The 20,000-nt window shown below is 43.2% G+C and overlaps 4 protein-coding genes across 7 annotated transcripts in view; 1 reads left to right on the top strand and 3 right to left on the bottom strand.

The window, feature by feature from the left end:
- Nucleotides 1–6,130: 6,130 nt before the first annotated feature.
- On the bottom strand, nt 6,131–7,982 carry LOC310811239 (protein S100-A1-like). The gene is made up of 3 exons (XM_083679345.1): nt 7,872–7,982; nt 6,847–7,001; nt 6,131–6,434 (listed from the first exon to the last, which is right to left on the bottom strand). Exons 2-3 carry the CDS (start codon nt 6,985–6,987, stop codon nt 6,267–6,269), a joined length of 309 nt encoding a protein of 102 aa, XP_083535471.1. The 5' UTR covers nt 6,988–7,001; nt 7,872–7,982; the 3' UTR covers nt 6,131–6,266.
- Nucleotides 7,983–9,146: 1,164 nt separating this feature from the next.
- Nucleotides 9,147–11,666, bottom strand: krtcap2 (keratinocyte associated protein 2). Of its 2 annotated transcripts, none has more exons than XM_083679343.1 (5): nt 11,576–11,666; nt 10,736–10,890; nt 10,416–10,479; nt 10,158–10,224; nt 9,147–9,741 (listed from the first exon to the last, which is right to left on the bottom strand). In XM_083679343.1, exons 1-5 carry the CDS (start codon nt 11,577–11,579, stop codon nt 9,621–9,623), a joined length of 411 nt encoding a protein of 136 aa, XP_083535469.1. In that variant the 5' UTR covers nt 11,580–11,666; the 3' UTR covers nt 9,147–9,620. The 2 variants fall into 2 exon arrangements, with proteins under 2 accessions (XP_083535469.1, XP_083535470.1); XM_083679344.1 differs by having other exon boundaries at nt 10,736–10,887; nt 11,576–11,655.
- A 537-nt stretch (nt 11,667–12,203) lies between these two features.
- On the bottom strand, nt 12,204–14,528 carry LOC310811237 (transmembrane protein 107-like). Of its 3 annotated transcripts, none has more exons than XM_083679341.1 (6): nt 14,357–14,528; nt 14,032–14,145; nt 13,753–13,820; nt 13,481–13,581; nt 12,504–12,600; nt 12,204–12,407 (listed from the first exon to the last, which is right to left on the bottom strand). In XM_083679341.1, the coding sequence occupies exons 2-6, from the start codon at nt 14,116–14,118 to the stop codon at nt 12,338–12,340; spliced, it is 423 nt and encodes a 140-aa protein (XP_083535467.1). In that variant the 5' UTR covers nt 14,119–14,145; nt 14,357–14,528; the 3' UTR covers nt 12,204–12,337. The 3 variants fall into 3 exon arrangements, with proteins under 3 accessions (XP_083535467.1, XP_083535468.1, XP_083535466.1); XM_083679342.1 differs by lacking the exon at nt 12,504–12,600 and adding an exon at nt 12,713–12,809; XM_083679340.1 differs by having other exon boundaries at nt 12,204–12,600.
- Nucleotides 14,529–15,175: 647 nt separating this feature from the next.
- The window catches only part of trim46a (tripartite motif containing 46a), a gene marked incomplete at both ends in the record, with an annotated part of 9,270 nt that continues 4,445 nt past the window's right edge, over nt 15,176–20,000 (top strand). The window contains 4 exons of the mRNA XM_083679331.1: nt 15,176–15,235; nt 16,953–17,211; nt 18,041–18,191; nt 19,731–19,929. Coding sequence (XP_083535457.1) covers nt 15,176–15,235; nt 16,953–17,211; nt 18,041–18,191; nt 19,731–19,929 — 669 coding nt within the window. The remainder of the gene's footprint in view (nt 15,236–16,952; nt 17,212–18,040; nt 18,192–19,730; nt 19,930–20,000) is intronic.

Here is a 20,000-nt window from a genome sequence, read left to right on the forward strand (position 1 = left end):
TGTAAATATCTACTCTGTATGTTGTGGAGATATTGTAGTAGTATGTGTGTGTGGAGTCTCTTACCTGGAACTTCGGAGTGCTCAGCTCCTTCGTGAAAAGCTCTCCGAGCTCTTCATAGCTGAGCTGGCCTTTCTTGTCATCCTTGCTTGCATACTCCTGAAATACCTCCGCCAAGCTTACTATGGCTGTCTCCAGACGAGTCATAGCTGAGGGGCGAGAGGGGGATTACGATCTAGCACAGTCTCTACAACACAACAGTTAAATACTTGGGAAAGACACAGAATGCTATTACAGATAGTACAGTATTTAGCGGAAAAACAATCAGTACAGGTTTGTGGTTAGCCATTTGTAACTGTTCAACTGTTAGAAATACTAAGAACTGATTTGGTAGCCTGAAAACAATAATGTAATTTAGCATTTTTTTTCATGTATCATTTCTTAGTACTATCAATAGTTGCTAAATAGTGGATCAAGTGTAGCCATATGCACACAAACACAGAGAGAGTAGTACAGAAAACACACTCTCCCTCCCATTGCCAACTGTTCTCTCCTCCATATTCTCTCCCTCTTCCCTATTCCCTTCCTCCTGTTCTCTCTAGCTATGGGTAACATGCAGCTCCTCCATCCCTCCCTCCCTACTCACCTGTAGTGTAACAGGGTTGTCAGAGGAAGAAATGCTGTTTGTGTTGTGACTCACTCGGTCCTGATGTGCGACTGGTGTGAGACTGAAGGGGAAGCCTCCTCTTAAAGGAAAGACACCCATCCACCCACACACCCACACACTGTTAGTCATTCATGCATTCCTGAACGGTCCGCCCAGACCTGCAAAAACTTCATGACAATTAGTGTTATTATAATATTTTAAAGGTCAGGATCATGTTTCTGCTTGTACAGTAGTGTGTGTGTGTGTGTGTGTGTGTGCTGTGTGTACATGTGTGTACATGTGTGTGTGTGTGCTGTGTGTACATGTGTGTACATGTGTGTGTGTGTGTGTGTGCTGTGTGTACATGTGTGTACATGTGTGTGTGTGTATGCGTATGTGCGTGTGGAATTTTAGGATCTTCTTTGTGTTTGTCTCTCTAATCCATTGTAGGGCAGCTGTTGCATCCTTCTCCTGTGAGGAGTTGCTGAGTTTGACTGGAGAAATCATGTGAAAGTATGTGTGTAAAGCGACTTTGGCTGTGAAGATTCCAGGCTGATCTAAAAATGGAGGGTTTGAGTCATGGCTCTGTCTGTCTGTGTGTGTGTGTGTGTGTGTGTGTGTGTGGGCCAGCTGGGGCATGCACTCTGGTTGCAGCACTAGAGAGAGCCATCTTCTATTTTATTTTTAAAAGCAAGAAATACAACAATAAAACCCCTGTGAACCTTTAGGGTTCCTTCTGTATTTCTTTGCTTAATTTGCTCGTCTAATGTTCTACAGACCAATGTAGTCAATGTCTAATGAAATGACTCCCATTGGGACTTTGTTTGACTATTCTGTTGCTTCACGCATCAGAGTGTCTGTCTGGCATGAAGCCAGCCAAGTTGTACCAGAGATAGCATTTTTAGTTCTAGATTTTTGTTCTTTGTTCTTGCCAGTACTTAAATAAAGGTGTGTGTTACTGTACAAAGGTGTAAAGGACTGGTTTCTGCATGATGATGTCACTTAATAGCAATGACCTTTCATGTTGGCACATAACCAGGTTTTCACAAACCATTTCAAATAACATTGTGCAAACTGATGAGGTCTCACTCCACATCCACCTCTTAGACTGTTTTGTTTCCATTGATTGTGTTTTGTACTTTACACAACTATCTTCACTACTACATACTTTATCTATCTATCTATCTATCTATCTATCTATCTATCTATCTATCTGTCTGTCTGTCTGTCTGTCTGTCTGTCTGTCTGTCTGTCTGTCTGTCTATCTGTCTATCTGTCTGTCTATCTATCTATCTATCTATCTATCTATCTATCTATCTATCTATATCAATCTATCTATCCCAAAGCATGACTCAAATTTAAATGTTAGGGTTGGGAGTTTAAATTAGTTCCACAGAAAGTGTCTTACAGTAGGTGACAAAGAATATCTTCATTCAAGCATTTACATTTACATTAACATTTACATTTTACTTGTATTCATTTAGCAGATGCTGTTATCCAGATCTTATTACAAAAAGTTAATAAATCAACTGTACATCTCAGTCATTGCAAGTAAGACTTTCTATAAGAATAAGTGACACAAGCAGTCACAGTGCTAGAGAAAGGGAAGAAAACAGAAAACAACTGTCATGCTTACGCTTAGGTGTAAAAGTCAAACTTAGATGGACAGCAAAATCTAAATTGATCTTTGAGAGGGATTTGTTCTTGGCAGTACAACATGTACAGTTGATGTTACTGAATGGTTTAATTTTTTAAATTGCTTAATTTGCTCGTCTAATATTCTACAGACCAATGTAGTCAATGTCTAATGAAATGACTCCCATTGGGACTTTGTTTGACTATTCTGTTGCTTCACGCATCAGAGTGTCTGTCTGGCATGAAGCCAGCCAAGTTGTACCAGAGATAGCATTTTTAGTTCTAGATTTTTGTTCTTTGTTCTTGCCAGTACTTAAATAAAGGTGTGTGTTACTGTACAAAGGTGTAAAGGACTGGTTTCTGCATGTTGATGTCACTTAATAGCAATGACCTTTCATGTTGGCACATAACCAGGATCTTCACAAACCATTTCAAATAACATTGTGCAAACTGATGAGGTCTCACTCCACATCCACCTCTTAGACTGTTTTGTTTCCATTGATTGTGTTTTGTACTTTACACAACTATCTTCACTACTACATACTTTATCTATCTATCTATCTATCTATCTATCTATCTATCTATCTATCTATCTATCTATCTATCTATCTATCTATCTATCTATCTATCTATCTATCTGTCTATCTGTCTAACTGTCTGTCTGTCTGTCTGTCTGTCTGTCTGTCTGTCTATCTATCTATCTATCTATCTATCTATCTATCTATCTATATCAATCTATCTATCCCAAAGCATGACTCAAATTTAAATGTTAGGGTTGGGAGTTTAAATTAGTTCCACAGAAAGTGTCTTACAGTAGGTGACAAAGAATATCTTCATTCAAGCATTTACATTTACATTAACATTAACATTTTACTTGTATTCATTTAGCAGATGCTGTTATCCAGATCTTATTACAAAAGTTAATAAATCAACTGTACATCTCAGTCATTGCAAGTAAGACTTTCTATAAGAATAAGTGACACAAGCAGTCACAGTGCTAGAGAAAGGGAAGAAAACAGAAAACAACTGTCATGCTTACGCTTAGGTGTAAAAGTCAAACTTAGATGGACAGCAAAATCTAAATTGATCTTTGAGAGGGATTTGCTCTTGGCAGTACAACATGTACAGTTGATGTTACTGAATGGCAATGCCCTGCCCTGCTCTTGGAACATAATCAGCTTTTCACTAACTAGTTGAAATAACATTGTGCAAACTGAAAAGGTCTCATTCCATTGCTTTCTAGTTGAAGGACATCCACCTCTTAGACTGTCTTGTTTCCAGTGATTGTGTTTTGTACTTTACACAACTATTTTCACTACTACATACTTTATCTATCTATCTATCTATCTATCTATCTATCTATCTATCTATCTATCTATCTGTCTGTCTGTCTGTCTGTCTGTCTGTCTGTCTGTCTGTCTGTCTGTCTATCTATCTATCTATCTATCTATATCAATCTATCTATCCCAAAGCATGACTCAAATTTAAATGTTAGGGTTAGGGTTGGGAGTTTAAATTAGTTCCACAGAAAGTGTCTTACAGTAGGTGACAAAGAATATCTTCATTCAAGCATTTACATTAACATTAACATTAACATTTACATTAACATTAACATTAACATTTTACTCGTATTCATTTAGCAGATGCTGTTATCCAGATCTTATTACAAAAGTTAATAAATCAACTGTACATCTCAGTCATTGCAAGTAAGACTTTCTATAAGAATAAGTGACACAAGCAGTCACAGTGCTAGAGAAAGGGAAGAAAACAGAAAACAACTGTCATGCTTACGCTTAGGTGTAAAAGTCAAACTTAGATGGATAGCAAAATCTAAATTGATCTTTGAGAGGGATTTGCTCTTGGCAGTACAACATGTACAGTTGATGTTACTGAATGGCAATGCCCTGCCCTGCCCTGGGAACATAATCATAATTGTGCAAACTGAAGAGGTCTCATTCCATTGCTTTCTAGTTGAAGGACACCCACCTCTTAGACTGTCTTGTTTCCATTGATTGTGTTTTGAACTTTACACAACTATTTTCACTACTACATACTTTAGTAGTACACACACACACAGTACACACACACAGTCTGTCTGTCTGTCTATCTATCTATCTATCTATCTATCTATCTATCTATCTATCTGTCTGTCTGTCTGTCTGTCTGTCTGTCTGTCTGTCTGTCTGTCTGTCTGTCTGTCTGTCTGTCTGTCTGTCTGTCTGTCTGTCTGTCTGTCTGTCTATCTATCTATCTATCTGTCTGTCTGTCTGTCTGTCTGTCTGTCTGTCTATCTATCTATCTATCTATCTATCTATCTATCTATCTATCTGTCTATCTGTCTATCTATCTGTCTATCTATCTGGATTGGTGTTTCTGCCACTAGTGTTGCTTCATAATGCCTCTTCGGCATATTTCTCAATTCTAACAACCTGCCTGTACTTAAATATAGCCAATCTTCACATTGTTCATGCTCTGAGCATATCTCAAGCATGAGTTGCTTAATGCATGTGCTAAGCTCAAACAACAGAAACAACAGAGCTAATTGTGGCAACACTATACCTTCTGTGGTGAGTAGCTCTTACAATTAGCGTATGGACGGTTAATTAAACTATACCCTAACATTAAGTGTTACTCGGATGACAAAATAGTTCCATCATGACCTCACCATTAAGAGATGGAAAGAGAGGGCGGGACAGGAAAAGGGAGAAGGAAGTGAGGAGAAGAGGACGCAGAGGGAAGTAAGAAGACAGAGACAGCTTGGCCTGTTGAGTTCTCATGACATCTAGTGGTAAGATATAGACAATACATATAATTTATTTTGACGTACTATAACAATAGTATGGGATAGTAGGTTCTTCACAAGCTATTACCTCCACATTGGGGGGCTTGTTAAGCAGCAACTCTCCACCTGAAAAGAGTGCTATCCTGGCTAAGGCCGGGCTGGACAGGCTCTGCTAGTTCTACTCACTTCAGTTCAAGATCTCATACCTGGTAGGTTTGGCTTGGGTTTGGTGCTGGTATGTGCTCACTTTTGCCTGTTTGGTACACCTGTTTGGCCTTATTACAGGATTACAGCGATAATCCCAAACACAGACACAGACACAGACACAGACACAGACACACACACACACACACACACACACACACACACACACACACAAAATCCCCCCCACACACACACTTTGAGGTGAAAGCTGACTGGCACTTGTTGAGAGGTAGCTTGTAATAGGCATTTGATTGTACTGTTTACAGCTGCATCCTGTGCATGTGATAAATAGATTTTGATTTGATATGTTAGTGAGATATAATGCTGAGAAACTGTTTAAAATTAATACAAATTAATAAAAAATAAAAAAACATGATAAAGGTCTATCCAAATGACTCTGTTGATCTTGTGTCCAGGTACCGATGATGATGAGGGTGTGTGTGTGTGTGTGTGTGTGTGTGTGTGTGTGTGTGTGTGTGTGCATTTGCGTGTGTGTGGTGGGCAGCCTTGAGGTCAGCCTTGAGGGAAGCCTTGAGGTATCAGTGTATGTCCATTTCAGAGTTTCTACAGTCTCATCTATGAGGTATTTATCTGGATCCACCGCACAGCTTTCCTTGATGAAGTAAATGCAAAACAGGTGGATGGTACAGCTTGAAATGAATTTTAAAAAAATTGTCTGAAAGAGAAATTGATTCTACATTCGTTGACATATAGCTGATATGAAAGTGAGTCTTTTCTGTGTGAAACACACAACATAATATATTACAAAAGAACATAACATAACAAAACACATGTCCAACAACAACACAAACCTCAGTGTCCAACTGAGCACTTTCATGTCAAATACAAGAAAGACACAGGCAGATATTTCCAGCTTGGCAAAGCCAGTCTTTATGTATGAAAACAAGACTCATTTCTCAAAATGACTTCTTATTCTTACAATTCTTTCTTCCTCTCTCCATCTCTTTCCCTATCTCTCTTTCTCTTTGCCCTTTCCCCTCTCACTTCTTGGCATCTTTGTTCTTTTTCATGTGGACTTGGTAGCATTGTTCGCAGGCGATGGACAGGCCAACCACCAGAGACACAAACTCCACAAAGTCCACCTTGCCGTCGCTATTCTGGTCCAGATCCTTCATGATCTTATCTATTGTGGCTGGGTCCTTTTGAGTCTGAGAGAGAGAGAGAGAGAGAGAGAGAGAGAGAGAGAGAGAGAGAGAGAGAGAGAGAGAGAGAGAGAGAGAGAGAGAGAGAGAGAGAGAGATGGGGAAATGTTGATTGAAACAAGTGAATGAATAATACAAATTTTTTTTGTTTTTATATTGGAGTAAGTTTTGACTGAGAAAAGGATGACTAAGGAGGGAAGTGAGTGGGAGTGAATGAGTAAGGGACAAATGGATGGATGGATTAATGGATGAATGGGTGGATGGATGGATGGGTGAATGAAGGTATAAATGAGGAAGGAAGGAAACAAGTTGAGGTGGGAGAGCAACAGTCAGAGAGAGACACGTAACGGGAGGTTGAGCAAGAGAGAGAGAGAGAGAGAGAGAGAGAGAGAGAGAGAGAGAGAGAGAGGAAAGTTACCTTGAGGAAAGTGGAAAGCTCTGTCTCCATGAGTTGTTTGAGCTCCTTATTGCTCAGTGTCTTGCCATCACCGTCTTTATCTGCATAGCGATGGAACACCATGATCAGAGACTGCATGGCCCCCTCCAACTCAGACGACATGATGGCAGAGAGGGCTACACAGAGGGAGAGGAGGAGGAGGGAGGGGGAAATGAGTAGGTAAGGAGAGAAAGAGAATGATCATCAGTGTCCTGTGACTGCCTTTATGTAGTACAGGGTTGATGGTGCAAACCCCACTTTGGCCATGCCCCCACAATCACCACTCTAAGCCTTTAAAGCAAACTAACTAACAATGCATTTCAGAGAGGATGGGATGGGTTCGTTTTCCTTGGCTCTGCAAGCAAATTCTTTGGCAGCTGCAGTTTTCCCATTTCTGGCACAGTCTATCGCACATAGCTCTGTCATGCTCTCACTCTTCCCCCATATTACTGCAGATTGCAGAATCTGTTGCTCCATGTTGGAGACAAAGCTTTAGCTCTCTTGTAGACTATATGGGCCTGCTCAGGTGAGGGAGGCATCATCAATGTAACTGACAGTGAAAGTGGGCACTGAATAGCCTATTGTTCATGCTTTAGCCCGCATCAATAACTTTTCTCAGTATTTCTAGGCTACCTTAAATAACACACGTTGTGAGCGTTTCTAGTGAAGTTGCATGCCTTACATCTTAGCTCATATCTTCAAAATAGTAACCTGTCGGTGACACATAGGGTCCCCCATAGGCTGCCTACTGTAGGTACTTCCTAACAATTCGAAAACTAAAATAAGTGACATATGAATGTCACGGAAAGACTGGAAAAATGCGGATTGGAAGAAGAACGAGACAGATAAATTAAGACATTACAGGCGTTGGCGCACGCGCACATAAAGCACTATTGTATCAGTCTACTGTAAATTACCAGATCTGCTACTCGACCTATAATAATTCTCGTCATAGTGTGTGTTAACTAAGGATTAGCAAAAGACCGAAAACAGTAAAACAACCTTACCGAGGTGGTCGACAAGCTGGAGAAGAGGCTGGGGATGTAGGCTACTGCGCAAGAGCTTATGAAAAGTTTGTACAAGAATTTACAGAGGGGCACCGCCCCTATGGTTGCGCGTGTGTGTGGATGTCTCTGAGAGAGAGAGAGATAGATTTCTTCACACACTTAATCTTGTATCATTTTTCTTGATTTTCATCAATCTTGTATGGTTTTAACATGAAATTATCACCACGATTGGTTGGGTTATTTGTCCATATCATACGATCTGGACACATATGAAGACAGGGGAGGCATGCCCTCTGCACACACAAGGAAAAATAAAAATCATAAAATGTAAATGTCCCCTAAACGCTCAGATACGTGTTAGAGTCAACGCCCTGAATTCTAACCACCTGTCAATGTTCGCATCAATGACAGGACGATCCATAATGATTCTGGAGCTCTAAGATAAGTGTGATGGAATGTGGGAGGAGGGTGTGGTGTGTGAGAAAAGGAGTAAGCTAAGAGTTTAGACTGGGTGTGTCTGTCGTCAAGGTTATGTCTGGGATGTCTTGGTGTATTCTCTCACGCGCAGAAAACAAAGTCATATCATGTGTTGTGTGCCACAGGTCCCCTAGTAAATAGTTCAGAAAGATCCGATGTTCCCAGGAGTGGTGACCCAGGAGTAGTGAAAGGGTGGAAATTGTAGGTGAAAACAGACAGGTCATGGTAAATATGAACCAAAAAGTCACTTCACTTCTTGTCACACTACCTTCATCTCTAATTTGCTCTCACACCTGTGCACATGTGCACACACACTACAAGCATACAAATCTTTTTTTTTCTTTGCTCCCAGCATCTGAACATCCAGTCTCAGTCAGTCATGAGAAGAATTACTCCCTCTTGCATGATGACTTTGTATCAGACATGTGCGTACACACGCACGCACACACACACACACACGCACACATACGTCTACCATCATAAGTCTAACCTCCCCCGCCATTACAAGAGTCTACCTTCATAAGTCTACTCCCCCCCCCAATACAGTCTACCTTCATAAGTCTACCCCCCCTCCCCCCAATACAGTCTACCTTCATAAGTCTACCCCGGCCCCATACACACACATCTACCTTCATAAGTACAAATGTACTTGTCGTAAGTCGCTTGGGATAAAGGCATCTGCTAAATGCCAAAAATGTAAATGTAATGTAAAAATAAGTCTACCCTCCCGCAACCCAACCCGTCTCATTCTGCTTTGAAATGCTCAGCAAATATCAAAACACAGACACTCAATATATTTCAAAGGGTTTTAATTACAAATCATCTTAACAAAAAATTTTCATAAACTAACCAAAGCAAATGCAAATCAATGACAGGTATGCATCATAGTGCGGCTGATTTGTAACAAGTGCAGAGTAAATGGGGATGATGTAGGGAATGTAGAGATACTGTTCTGGCTGTGTCCTAAACAGCTGTTTATCCGTGTCTCCATCCCTTCATGACTGCTGATAAATGAATGGACTGGGTAAGTTGCTCCAACCTATCTAGTCCTCAGAGATCAGTGGTCACTGAGGTAAGGAAAGGAAGCCAGACTACTCAGACACAGCTCATGAGTGTATAAGTAGACACATTATTCTGAGTTGGCAAGAGACAAAAGGTAACTGGGGTGTGTTCCCACTGGCTAATCAAGATCACTTCCCCTTCTATGATTGGCCAGCAGCAACGATGGAGGCTGACTGGATGATTGGTTGAAAGTGCGATAAGATGGGTGGCTTAGTTCTTCCTCTTTCCCTTGCTGGCAGCCTTGGCTGGCGTTACCGTGGGAACACCTGCTTGATACAGGGCAGCTGAGACTTTGTTGATGTAGTAGAGGGCGAAGAGAGAGAATATCAGACTAGAGAAAGAGAGAGAGATAAAGAGATAAGACAGGAATCAAAAGGAGACATCCAGTCAGTAGAGCATCATCTTATAATTGAACTCTTCACACTAAGCTTAAACATACTAAACAGCACATACTTTATTTCTCACTTCATTATTCAAAGTATTTCTATATTTGTACTTCAACATCATGTGTGTCTATATCACTAACCTTTTTTATGGTGTGTCTATGTCTAATTAGTTTTTGGTGTGTTATGATGTAACTTGTTTGTAATGTAAGTGTGTCTGCATCTGTAATTTGTCTTGTGATGTGTGCGTGTCATCGTTTGTGAATTGTCTGAAATCTTGTCTTCCTTGGCTGCTGTCTTGGATCAGGTCTCTCTTGAGAAAGAGAGCGTTGTGTTGTTGTCAGTAATCTGTGGACATACTTACCATGTGGTGACACACACACGGTGCACCAGTCCAGAGGCAAACAGAGAGAGGCACAGGCACACGAGGACTGGGGGTGGGGTGGGGTGAGGTGAGGGGAGAGAGAGAGAGAGAGAGAGAGGGGTATAGGAGAGAAGACATGAGGACGTTTTGTAAAACTATTGAGATGCAACTCATGAGCAGAGGAAATTCCTCAATGTTTAATATAAAAGAGAAAATACTTTCTGTAGTTCACTTTAATGCAAGATTGTGAACACTCACTCTCTGGGAATATCTTGGCCTGGAATCCCTTCCCGAATATCAGGTTTTCTAGATTATTGAAGGCCTGGGAATGGGGTTAAGGTGGGAAACAAAGAGAGGGGGAGAGGACAACCTATGAAGCGGCTTCAAAGGCGTTTGTGTTTAGCATTTCTGCCAGTGCTGTATGTACAATACAGAGTCACCCAACATGCCCCCTGGCCTGAGGACCCTCACTCTTTGAGTCCTCAGGCTAGATGCACCCTAGCCATGGGATTCTAAAATCAAGATGATTGAGAGGATGCATCTTAAATATGTAAATATGTCTGGTGTAAAAAGGATACAGTGAGGGAGCAGATGAAGAGGACGGACCCCAGGAAGCCTCCCACGATGGTGAGCCACTCAGTGGATCCAAGCTGTCGGCTGAACATCTGCATCCCAGCAAACACCAGCACTGATAACAGGCTGGATAACACCAGAGAAGTGCCTGTGTTCACTGCTAAAGAGAGAGGGAGAGAGCAGATGGGTTAAGCTGTGTCTGTGCTGTTGTCTACACTGGAAAATAAAAGTAACAGGGCTGGAGAAGACGAAAAACATAGCCACTCAATGTGGTTATACAGACTACCTCTGTTCAGATACATTATGGGTAAAACAAAAAGTTGCTTATGGCGTGCATTTTGATTTATATATGTAATTGCTTAAATGGTATGAGCCTACACAAAGACCATATTATGTTCAGTGTGTCAGCAGCTACATTGCTTTTGTTGGCAGAAAGAAAACGGCTCTCAGAGACCAAATACCTGAAGCAATCTTTACGCCACGTCAGAGTACGTTCTGAAATTACTCCGACCGGCAATAACTAGAATGGCTAGAATGCTAGCTGAAATACTAGTCGTGCTACTCCTTCAAAATAACAGTAACACACAGCTCCCTAGAATATCAAACAAAACAAATATGCACTTGGCACTAATTTCGTCGAGCATTCAGAGAGTGAGCTAGATAATTTGCGAGCGTTCACTAATTACCTGTAAGGCTAGCTAGCTAGCTAGCCACTTCTTGTCACACACCCACCCAAAGATTTAAACAGTGAATGAGAAATGAAAATTGTGATGATCTCATATCCAACTTAGTCAACTTTCAAGCCCTACAGTTAAATGTGGGAACAGTAAGCTTATTCTACTTACCCATATTTTGAGTGAGACTGGGGGCGCTTTCGGTGTTCTTTCAAAACACAAGCGGTGCAGCTCTAGGAACAAGATCCGCGTTCACTTACCCGGACCCGGTAAAAAGTGGCACATATGGGAGGAGTCACATTTAATAATCAGACAAAAGTGCCAATCAGATTCTATCAAGACAAGAGATGCTCTAAAGGCACTTGGAAAGATTGGTTCAAACCGTATCATCAATAGTTTACAGTAGGTTGGATTTTTGGGGGGTTTCAAAGAGAAAACATATCATGGTGAAAATATGTGTATACAAAGTTTAATTGGTAAAAAAACTAAAATAAAAAAAAAACTACACATTTTACAGCAACGGGTGAACCTGCCATGTACAGAGAAGTGACGCACTGCTGAATATATCGACAATGTGACGTTAACCTGTGAAATTAAAGACAAGGAACAGAGATTGTATGACACACAACAACATTAAACATGATGAAGAGAAAAAAATGACTGTGTCCATCCATTCAGCATGTAATTTGTACCAATAAACTTGAGTTCATGGCAGCAGTCCAAAGACTGTCAGGACCATGTTCAGTTGGTCCAAACACCACATCTTCTACAGTACAGTACATCTCTCCTTTTAGGTAGTGCCGGATTCTGTCACTATCACGATCCGCCACACCTCTTCGACACTTCCTTGAACACCCTCATCCTGGTGAGCTGTCTTCAGACACTGAGAAATGTTACTAACACCTACAGATGATTTCATAATGTTGCTCTCTGTTATAGTGGCTTCTTCTTTAGTCCAAACACAGCGATGAAGAGGAGGATCTCCACAAATGCAGGGAGCACACTGAGGGAGGGAGGGAGGGAGGGAGGGAGAGAGAGAGAGTGTAAGTATAAATATGATGTGATACACATACACCAACATACGCAAACAGAAACACACCTGCACAAGGCAAATATAACCCAGTAGGTCCAACACTCCCACCTCTGGAACACAAAGAAAGATAGGGAGACCGATGCGCAGCAGTGGGCGGCCAGTGCTGGTGAGACTTCAGTCAGGGAAACACAACCTCTGAGTAACACACACACACACACACACACACACACACACACACACACACACACAGTATACAGTCACATATGCACACTAACCTGCAGAAGGCAAAGATCCACCAGTAGATGTCACATTCCCATTGCTCAAACAGAAAGAAAAGCAGAGCCACAGAGGCACTGGCATGGGCTGCGATGGCTAGTATGGATAGATTGATAGAGGGAGGAGGGTGTAAAGGGAGGGAGTCTTGAGTCAGGGAATCTTAACCAAACCAATGACAAGATTTCCCCCTCAGTCCTATCTCCCTCCATTTGAATGTACTGTTATTGGATTGGATATGGCAAAGGATATGGTAATAATATCATCACCATATTGCTCAGCTCACAGGCTTTCAGATCTGCCATTTTAGCCTGGAACTGGACTGTATTTGGCTTTGTTTTCCTACCCTGAATATCATTCTGGACCTGCCTTTATTGAAACTGTTTGTGTCAAAATAAAGCGATTTGAATGGGGGGGGGGGCTGGTGGAGGTAGAAATCGGAGGATGGGCTCATTGTGATGCATGGAACGGAATAAGGAATGGTATCAAACACACATTCTTTATTCCATTCCATGCATTACAATTAGCCTGTCCTCTTATTTCTACGTCCACCAGCCTCCACTGGATTCAATCACCTATAAGTCTGAATATACCCACCAATGGCTTCTGAAAGGATGCTGCAAACACTAACTGACACAAATTCAGTCAGGTTACACTGACCTCTTGACATTTCACCAAGGCCTACTGGTTAAGAATGGCTGCACTAGATGGCATGTGTACATGTAATCTACAGGGGTTTGCTGTGAGAATGGAGCCCAGGTAAAGGATACACAGGAGGCCCTGGCTGCTGTTGAACATGGACACTCCAGAGAAGAAGCCAGCCAGCTCTACAGCAAACATACCTATGGTTACTGACAGCGCCACCACCAATCTGAGAGAGAGAGAAGGAATGTATCAAAAAACAAATCTATGTATCACTCACACATCACAAACATTAATGTTTTGTTGTTCTAGAGATAGATATTGTAAAGACAGTATATTAGTACTACAGTTAAGTAGAGTAAGGACTGAGAATAGGCGATATAATGGGAAAGAAACTTACTTAGTGTCCTCTCTGGTGTACTCCTCCTCAGTGAAATCCAATGGCAAGCAGGCCTGGACATTGTTCTCCTATGGGACACAATAATCAATCCATTTCAGAGATACATTAGTTTCAGATTCAGAACACATGGTGGAAGTACACAGGATATTTGGGATATTGATGGAGAGTAATTGGAAAAGCATGAGGATGATACTGGTGGTGTGAAAAGACTTTAGAATACAAAAAAATACAGACATGTAGGTTAAAAAAGATAGTCTGGAACCTAGTTAAGATCCATACCCTTGACCAGAAGATGGTGATGACGATGACAAGATGAGCTGTCAGAGTCAGGAACCGCGCTGGGACCAGGGAATTGACTGCAGACATGGCTCTGTAGACAGGCTATGCTGTAGCCTTCACAGTCATAGATCGAATGACAATGGGGGGAAGCATTGACAATTATCTTAGCGTTAACAATTAGCTATCTAAAATGCGATAAGTAACGTTATAACATCAACAATATAACGCAACAACGTTTGATAGCAACTAAAGTTCTACTACAAATGAGTAAAGTTACCGAGCAAGAGCAACTAGCATAGCTAGCTAGCTATCTAACGTTACTCACCCACCACCCAGGCACCTGGTAGCAAGCAATGCGATTAAGATGTCAGGGAATTCTATGTATAGGCCCGACGTTGCTTGCTAGTAGTATTGTGTTTGGAGCCAACTAGCCACGTTCAATAAATTAGCTACAGTTATCGACTATCTATGGAAACTAATTAGACGCTAACAACAAGTAAGCATCTGGCGTCTCGTTGCTACAACAACTTAATCTGGGGTACATTCAAGATTGTTGAACGATGTTGTGAACGATTAAGAACGGAGACAGGCCAAGGAGTTTGTGAACGCGTCCTCCTGAATGCATAGTGTCTCTACCCAATATCGCCATCTAGTGGCAAGAAGATACAATAGAAAATAGGGGTATCTGGGTTATATTATTCATCAGTGCCTGTAATAAAATGCGATTTAAAATCATTGAACATCTTACATTTTAAATTAATTAACTTTAAGTAATAGAGGCATGGGTGGGTGTCAGAGCTCTTTTCCATAGCTTATCCATTTAGAGAGAGCGAGGGACAGCGAGAGAGAGGGATAACCTGCATCTGCACAAAATCACGCATACTCTCTCCCCCACTCCGTTTATTCAACGCACATTGAATACAACACATGAGAGAGCTCCTGTAAAGAGGGATCGACGTTGTGTGCGCCACACCGCCTAGACATTTCGACCAATCGAATAGACCTTTTATCTATTAATCAGTCTATTGTTATTTTTCATTATTTGCCCTAAGACAACGAATGTGTATTAATTCTGTTAGGGCTACATTGATAAACCTTCGGAATCGCAATAGGACGTTCACATCAGCAGCCACGCGTTTAAGGGATGGCAGAAGCGGAGCTACAAGCCTTTACGTCGATGATGGACGCACTGGTTCGCATCAGTGTAAGTATGAGATTATTAGGCCAACTGTATATTACTTAATTACATCATGTGTTTATTTTGGCTATAGACGAGGTGGCTATGTTGTCCTTATTTGCTCTACAGACACTAGGCCTCCAGCATATACCTCTGCATCCACATAAACCTACCTGTCTTGATTAAATCAACTGACTGACTGTGAATAATTAAATCTGCATGTCTCTCTCTGTCTTCCATGTTTCTATTCATGATAGGCTAGTAGAACCATTGATTTCTAGACACCATGCAGGTGAAGGCCCAGCCTATAGCCTGTTGGCATCACATACATTTATTATCGGCCGTTCTCCACATAGGCTATGCACAATTTAATAGGCATAGGGTTATTCTGTGACCATGGGTATGGGTCTGTCATTACATTAACTAGTAAAATCAGACTAAATTGCAATAGGCAAATTCTAGGCCAGTGTAGCCTAGATATTTGGCATAGCTCCAAGTACTGGCTTGACTCCAGTATCGGCTACAGCCCACCGACATTGAGGTAACCTAAAGAAAAGAAAAACAGCAGTAGCCTAGGCCTATATCAGATATTCTGAGTAGGTCTATCAATCTAATGCGCACCAGAACGCACAAACAAATCGGGAAATATACGATTTCCCATCGCGCAACAGAGCAGAGATGCTCGTTGTCATAGAAACGGGATGCAGCGCAGGCACGCGGCAGCGGCGCGGTGGACCACGTATGGGCTAGCTCTCGCGCATCAGATGTGCAGAAAAAGACCCGTTGACACCCTCTGGATTAAATGGAGTGAGCCGAGCCGACACATACATTGATATAGGAGAACAAAGTAGCGGAGTCATCCCCATAGACTCTTAATCGATGTGAATGCAATTTTCTCTGCACAGAAACCTAAAACGTTGCAATGCAAAATGTGACTAAATGAAAGCATAGGTAGGCATTATAGGCAACTGGTTGAGATGGATGATCAGCTTACTAGACAGGTTTGTTAAATAAACGAAAGCAGAAAGGAAGGTAATAGGCTAAATGCGTTGCAAAGGTGAGAAACGGGTATTTTTTCACGATAGACTTTACCTCGTCGCTTCTTTGCATCACGTTGTGGGCCAGGTACGCAAATGGTAATGAAACTTGACATCTAAAGCTTATTTCAATCTTAGTATAAGAGGTTATGTGTTGACTGAAGGTAGGTAGGAAGACAGACCAGGCCATTGGCCAGAGCCACAAATATGGAGGGCCGGTTTCCCGACACATCTTAAACTCCGTTGAACATTCTTATTAGTCTAGGATCAGGCTTAATCTGTGTCTGGGAAAACAGCCCGTTATCTACAGACTCTCCAAGGCTAGGCAGAGGTGGAGTAAGGTGACTTTACTGCTTGTTATTCATATTGTAGGAGACTGGCTATAGTGCATGTAGTCAGCACCAGCTGTGTGTACACACAAACCCATTTTTGCTTCTGAGCCCAACATCAATTCTTAACCAGGAACTGCTCTATCCTCTCTCTTCTTCCTCACCCACTCAGATTCTTTAACCCCTGCATCCCCCCTTCTCTCTCTCTCTCTCTCTCTCTCTCTCTCTCTCTCTCTCTGTCTGCAGAACGTAGAATGTAGAATGTACTCATCTGACTCAGTCTTTTTATCGACATACTCCCCTCATGCCCCGTGTCCCCTCCTCTCCATCTCCCCCTCTCTCTTCCACCCTCCTCTCTTCCCTCTCTCTCCCCCCCAGTCTAATATGAAGAGTATGGAGCGGGAGCTGCATTGCCCAGTATGTAGTGAGATGGTGAAGCAGCCCATCATCTTGCCGTGCCAGCACAGTGTGTGTCTGCTGTGTGCTGCTGAGGTCCTGGTACAGAGAGGCTACCCTCCCCCAGACCTTCCCCCGGAGCCCAACTCCCCCGCCTCCACCCCCAACACACGTTCTCCTCGCCAGGCACGCAGACCCCCACCCAAGACCACCGACCGCCTGGACCGCGTGCTCCGAGCAGGTGGGTGTGGAGCAGCGGAGGCTGATGGAGGTAGAAATTGGAGGACGGGCTCATTGTAATGCATCCCCTTGTGTGGAGGATGGGATGGGTGTAGGGTGGGGCGGGGGGGGGCTATCTGTGTGTGTGCTTGTATCGTAAGTGGGTCATCGGCGATACAAATGTGTGTGCCAGAGAGAGAGAGAGAAAGAGAATGAGAATGACATCAGCACCCAAGTAGGTTTTGAAACTAGTGTGACATCATCATCATCTAAAGACAAGCGTGTGCCAGTAAAACAGGTATGACAAACTATGACATTATTATGAGATCAGCATCTGGGTTAATCTTAGTGTGAACTCAGTCTGTGTGTGTGTGTGTGTGTGTGTGTGTGTGTGTGTGTGTGTGTGTGTGTGTGTGTGTGTGTGTGTGTGTGTGTGTGTGTATCTGTGTGTGACCTGCAGTGGCTAGCAGGTGTGAGCAGGTGCGTTTTTGGGGACTGTGTTTCTGTGTATGTCAGCATGTAGGGTCTCTTCCACAGTGAACTCATTCCAGTGCTATCAGGGAGATGGCTGATGCTCACTTTATCATCCCCCTGTTCTCTTAGCCTGGGTTAAGACTACATCCACAATCACTATAAACTACTTCATTTTCCTTTCTCTCTATCCCCTCTCTCCCCTCTCACTTTCTGTCTATCGGACGCTATAACTCCTCCACTCCAGTCTCCTCTCCCCCAAATCTTAATCATTGTTATACTCTCTTTTCCTGTCTCATCTATCTTTACCTCCCTCCCTCCCTCCCCTCTCCTCCTACCTCTCCACATCTATCTCCCTTCCCCCTCCTCCCCTCTCTAAGGTTTTGGGACATACCCAGGGCGGCGGCGTAAGGACATAGCCCCTCCCCCCATGCTGTTTCCCTGTCCGTCCTGTCAGAAAGACGTGGAGCTGGGGGAGAGAGGACTGACCGACTGCCTCCGCAACCTCACACTGGAGCGTATCGTGGAGAGGTACAAACACACACACATACACACACACACACACACACACACACACACACACACACACACAGACACAGACACATGCACACACACACACACACACACACACACAAACGCACAAACACACAGACACAGACACATGCACACACTCACACACACACACAGGCACACACACACGCACACACACGCACACACACGCACGCACACGCGCGCACACACGCACACACACACACGCACACACACACACACACACACACACACACACACACACACACACGTCTTGAATCTGTCCCCCCGCATCTATACACAATCTTGCATTAGGGGCGCAAGGGGCAGCAGTCAGGGACTAGAGGCAGTTAAACATTACATTAGAGGAAAACAATCCTGCAGGAAATGAAGAAAGGCAGAGAGAGAAGGGGAATAGTCAATACAGCTTTACAAACATGACAGAAAATCGTTCCCTTTCACCAGAAAGGAAGTAAAAAAAAAAAAAGAATAGTTCCCTTTCACCTAACCCAAGCCAGGGCTTTAAGAGCTGATGGCGTAGAAAGCTGAAGAGACTGCAGCGCAAGCTGGTGGTGATGTCATAGTTGTTTTACATCAACATCAAGAGGACTTTCTGAAAAGGAAGTGGATCAAGCTCAGAGAGAGATAAAGGACTAGGACTATTCATGAATGGACATGCTGATCATCCTCATCTCAATAGTCTGAAACTGCTTCCACTTTCTGTCTCCTTCCCTTTATTACTGCTGATTGGAAAGAACTGCTCTTCATTGCAGCAGAAGGAGAAGAGACTTTAGACCATTGAGATGCACCCAGGGCTCTCCCGATGTTGCTCTTTGTCAGTAAAGCATGACTGTGCATGTTTTATAGCTCAGAGGAAGGAGTGCAGTATGCAGTTACAGCTCAAGTATCCAGGTCAGATAGTTGAATTAAAACCCCCCCCAAAAACCAACATTCAGCTGAAAGGGGAACAGAAGAGACAAAACTCTCTTCCTCTCTTTTCTCCCCCTCCATCTCTCTCTTTCTCTCTCCTTCTGTTGTCATGGTGATGCTTGGACAGTGGCATCTTCATGATGTAATGTTGTCCTGTATAACGATTAACAAACACCCCTCCATCCCGAACCACGATCCTCCCACCAGGTACAGCCCATGCAGCAGATGACACACTGGGCTGGTTGGCTATAATCTCTCTCTTCCCCTCCCTCTCTTCTCCTCCCTCTCCTCCTGTCCCTCACCTCACCTCCCCTCCCTCTCTTCTCCTCCCTCTCTTCCTGTCCCTCACCTCACCTCCCCTCCCTCTCTTCTCCTCCCTCTCCTCCTGTCCCTCACCTCACCTCCCCTCCCCTCCCTCTCTTCCCCTCCCTCTCTTCTCCTCCCTCTCCTCCTGTCCCTCACCTCACCTCTCCTGCCTCTCTTCTCCTCCCTTTCCTCCTGCCCCTCACCTCACCTTTCCTCCCTCTCTTCCCCTCCCTCTCTTCTCCTCCCTCTCCTCCTGCCCCTCACCTCACCTTCCCTCCCTCTCTTCCCCTCCCTCTTTCCTCTCAGGTACAGACATACAGTGAGTCTTGGCAGCGTGGCCATCATGTGTGGGTTCTGTAAGGCCCCTCAGAGTCTAGAGGCCACCAAGGGATGTGCCGACTGCAGGTCCAACTTCTGCAACGAGTGTTTCAAGCTGTACCACCCTTGGGGCACCCCCCGAGCCCAGCACGAACACATACTGCCCACCAACAACTTCAGACCCAAGGTGGGTGTGTGTGTGTCTGTGTGTCTGTGTGTGTGTCTGTGTGTGTGTCTGTGTGTGTGTGTGTGTGTGTG

Source organism: Argentina silus (assembly GCF_951799395.1).
Source record: "Argentina silus genome assembly, chromosome: 10".
In the NCBI taxonomy this organism is placed as follows: Eukaryota; Metazoa; Chordata; class Actinopteri; order Argentiniformes; family Argentinidae; genus Argentina; species Argentina silus.

Excerpts from the sequence above, each read along its gene's own strand:
- LOC310811237 (XM_083679340.1), bottom strand. The coding sequence starts at position 14,118 with ATGTCTGCAGTCAATTCCCTGGTCCCAGCGCGGTTCCTGACTCTGACA. Across the intron at positions 13,821-14,031 it reads TCACCATCTTCTGGTCAAGG|GAGAACAATGTCCAGGCCTG; the intron begins GTATGGATCTTA and ends TGTGTCCCATAG. Across the intron at positions 13,582-13,752 it reads TACACCAGAGAGGACACTAA|ATTGGTGGTGGCGCTGTCAG; the intron begins GTAAGTTTCTTT and ends TCTCTCTCTCAG.
- krtcap2 (XM_083679343.1), bottom strand. Across the intron at positions 10,480-10,735 it reads TCTTCATCTGCTCCCTCACT|GCCTTCAATAATCTAGAAAA; the intron begins GTATCCTTTTTA and ends CCCCATTCCCAG. Across the intron at positions 10,225-10,415 it reads GGCCAAGATATTCCCAGAGA|TCCTCGTGTGCCTGTGCCTC; the intron begins GTGAGTGTTCAC and ends CCCCACCCCCAG.
- LOC310811239 (XM_083679345.1), bottom strand. The coding sequence starts at position 6,987 with ATGTCGTCTGAGTTGGAGGGGGCCATGCAGTCTCTGATCATGGTGTTC. Across the intron at positions 6,435-6,846 it reads AGCTTTCCACTTTCCTCAAG|ACTCAAAAGGACCCAGCCAC; the intron begins GTAACTTTCCTC and ends TCTCTCTCTCAG.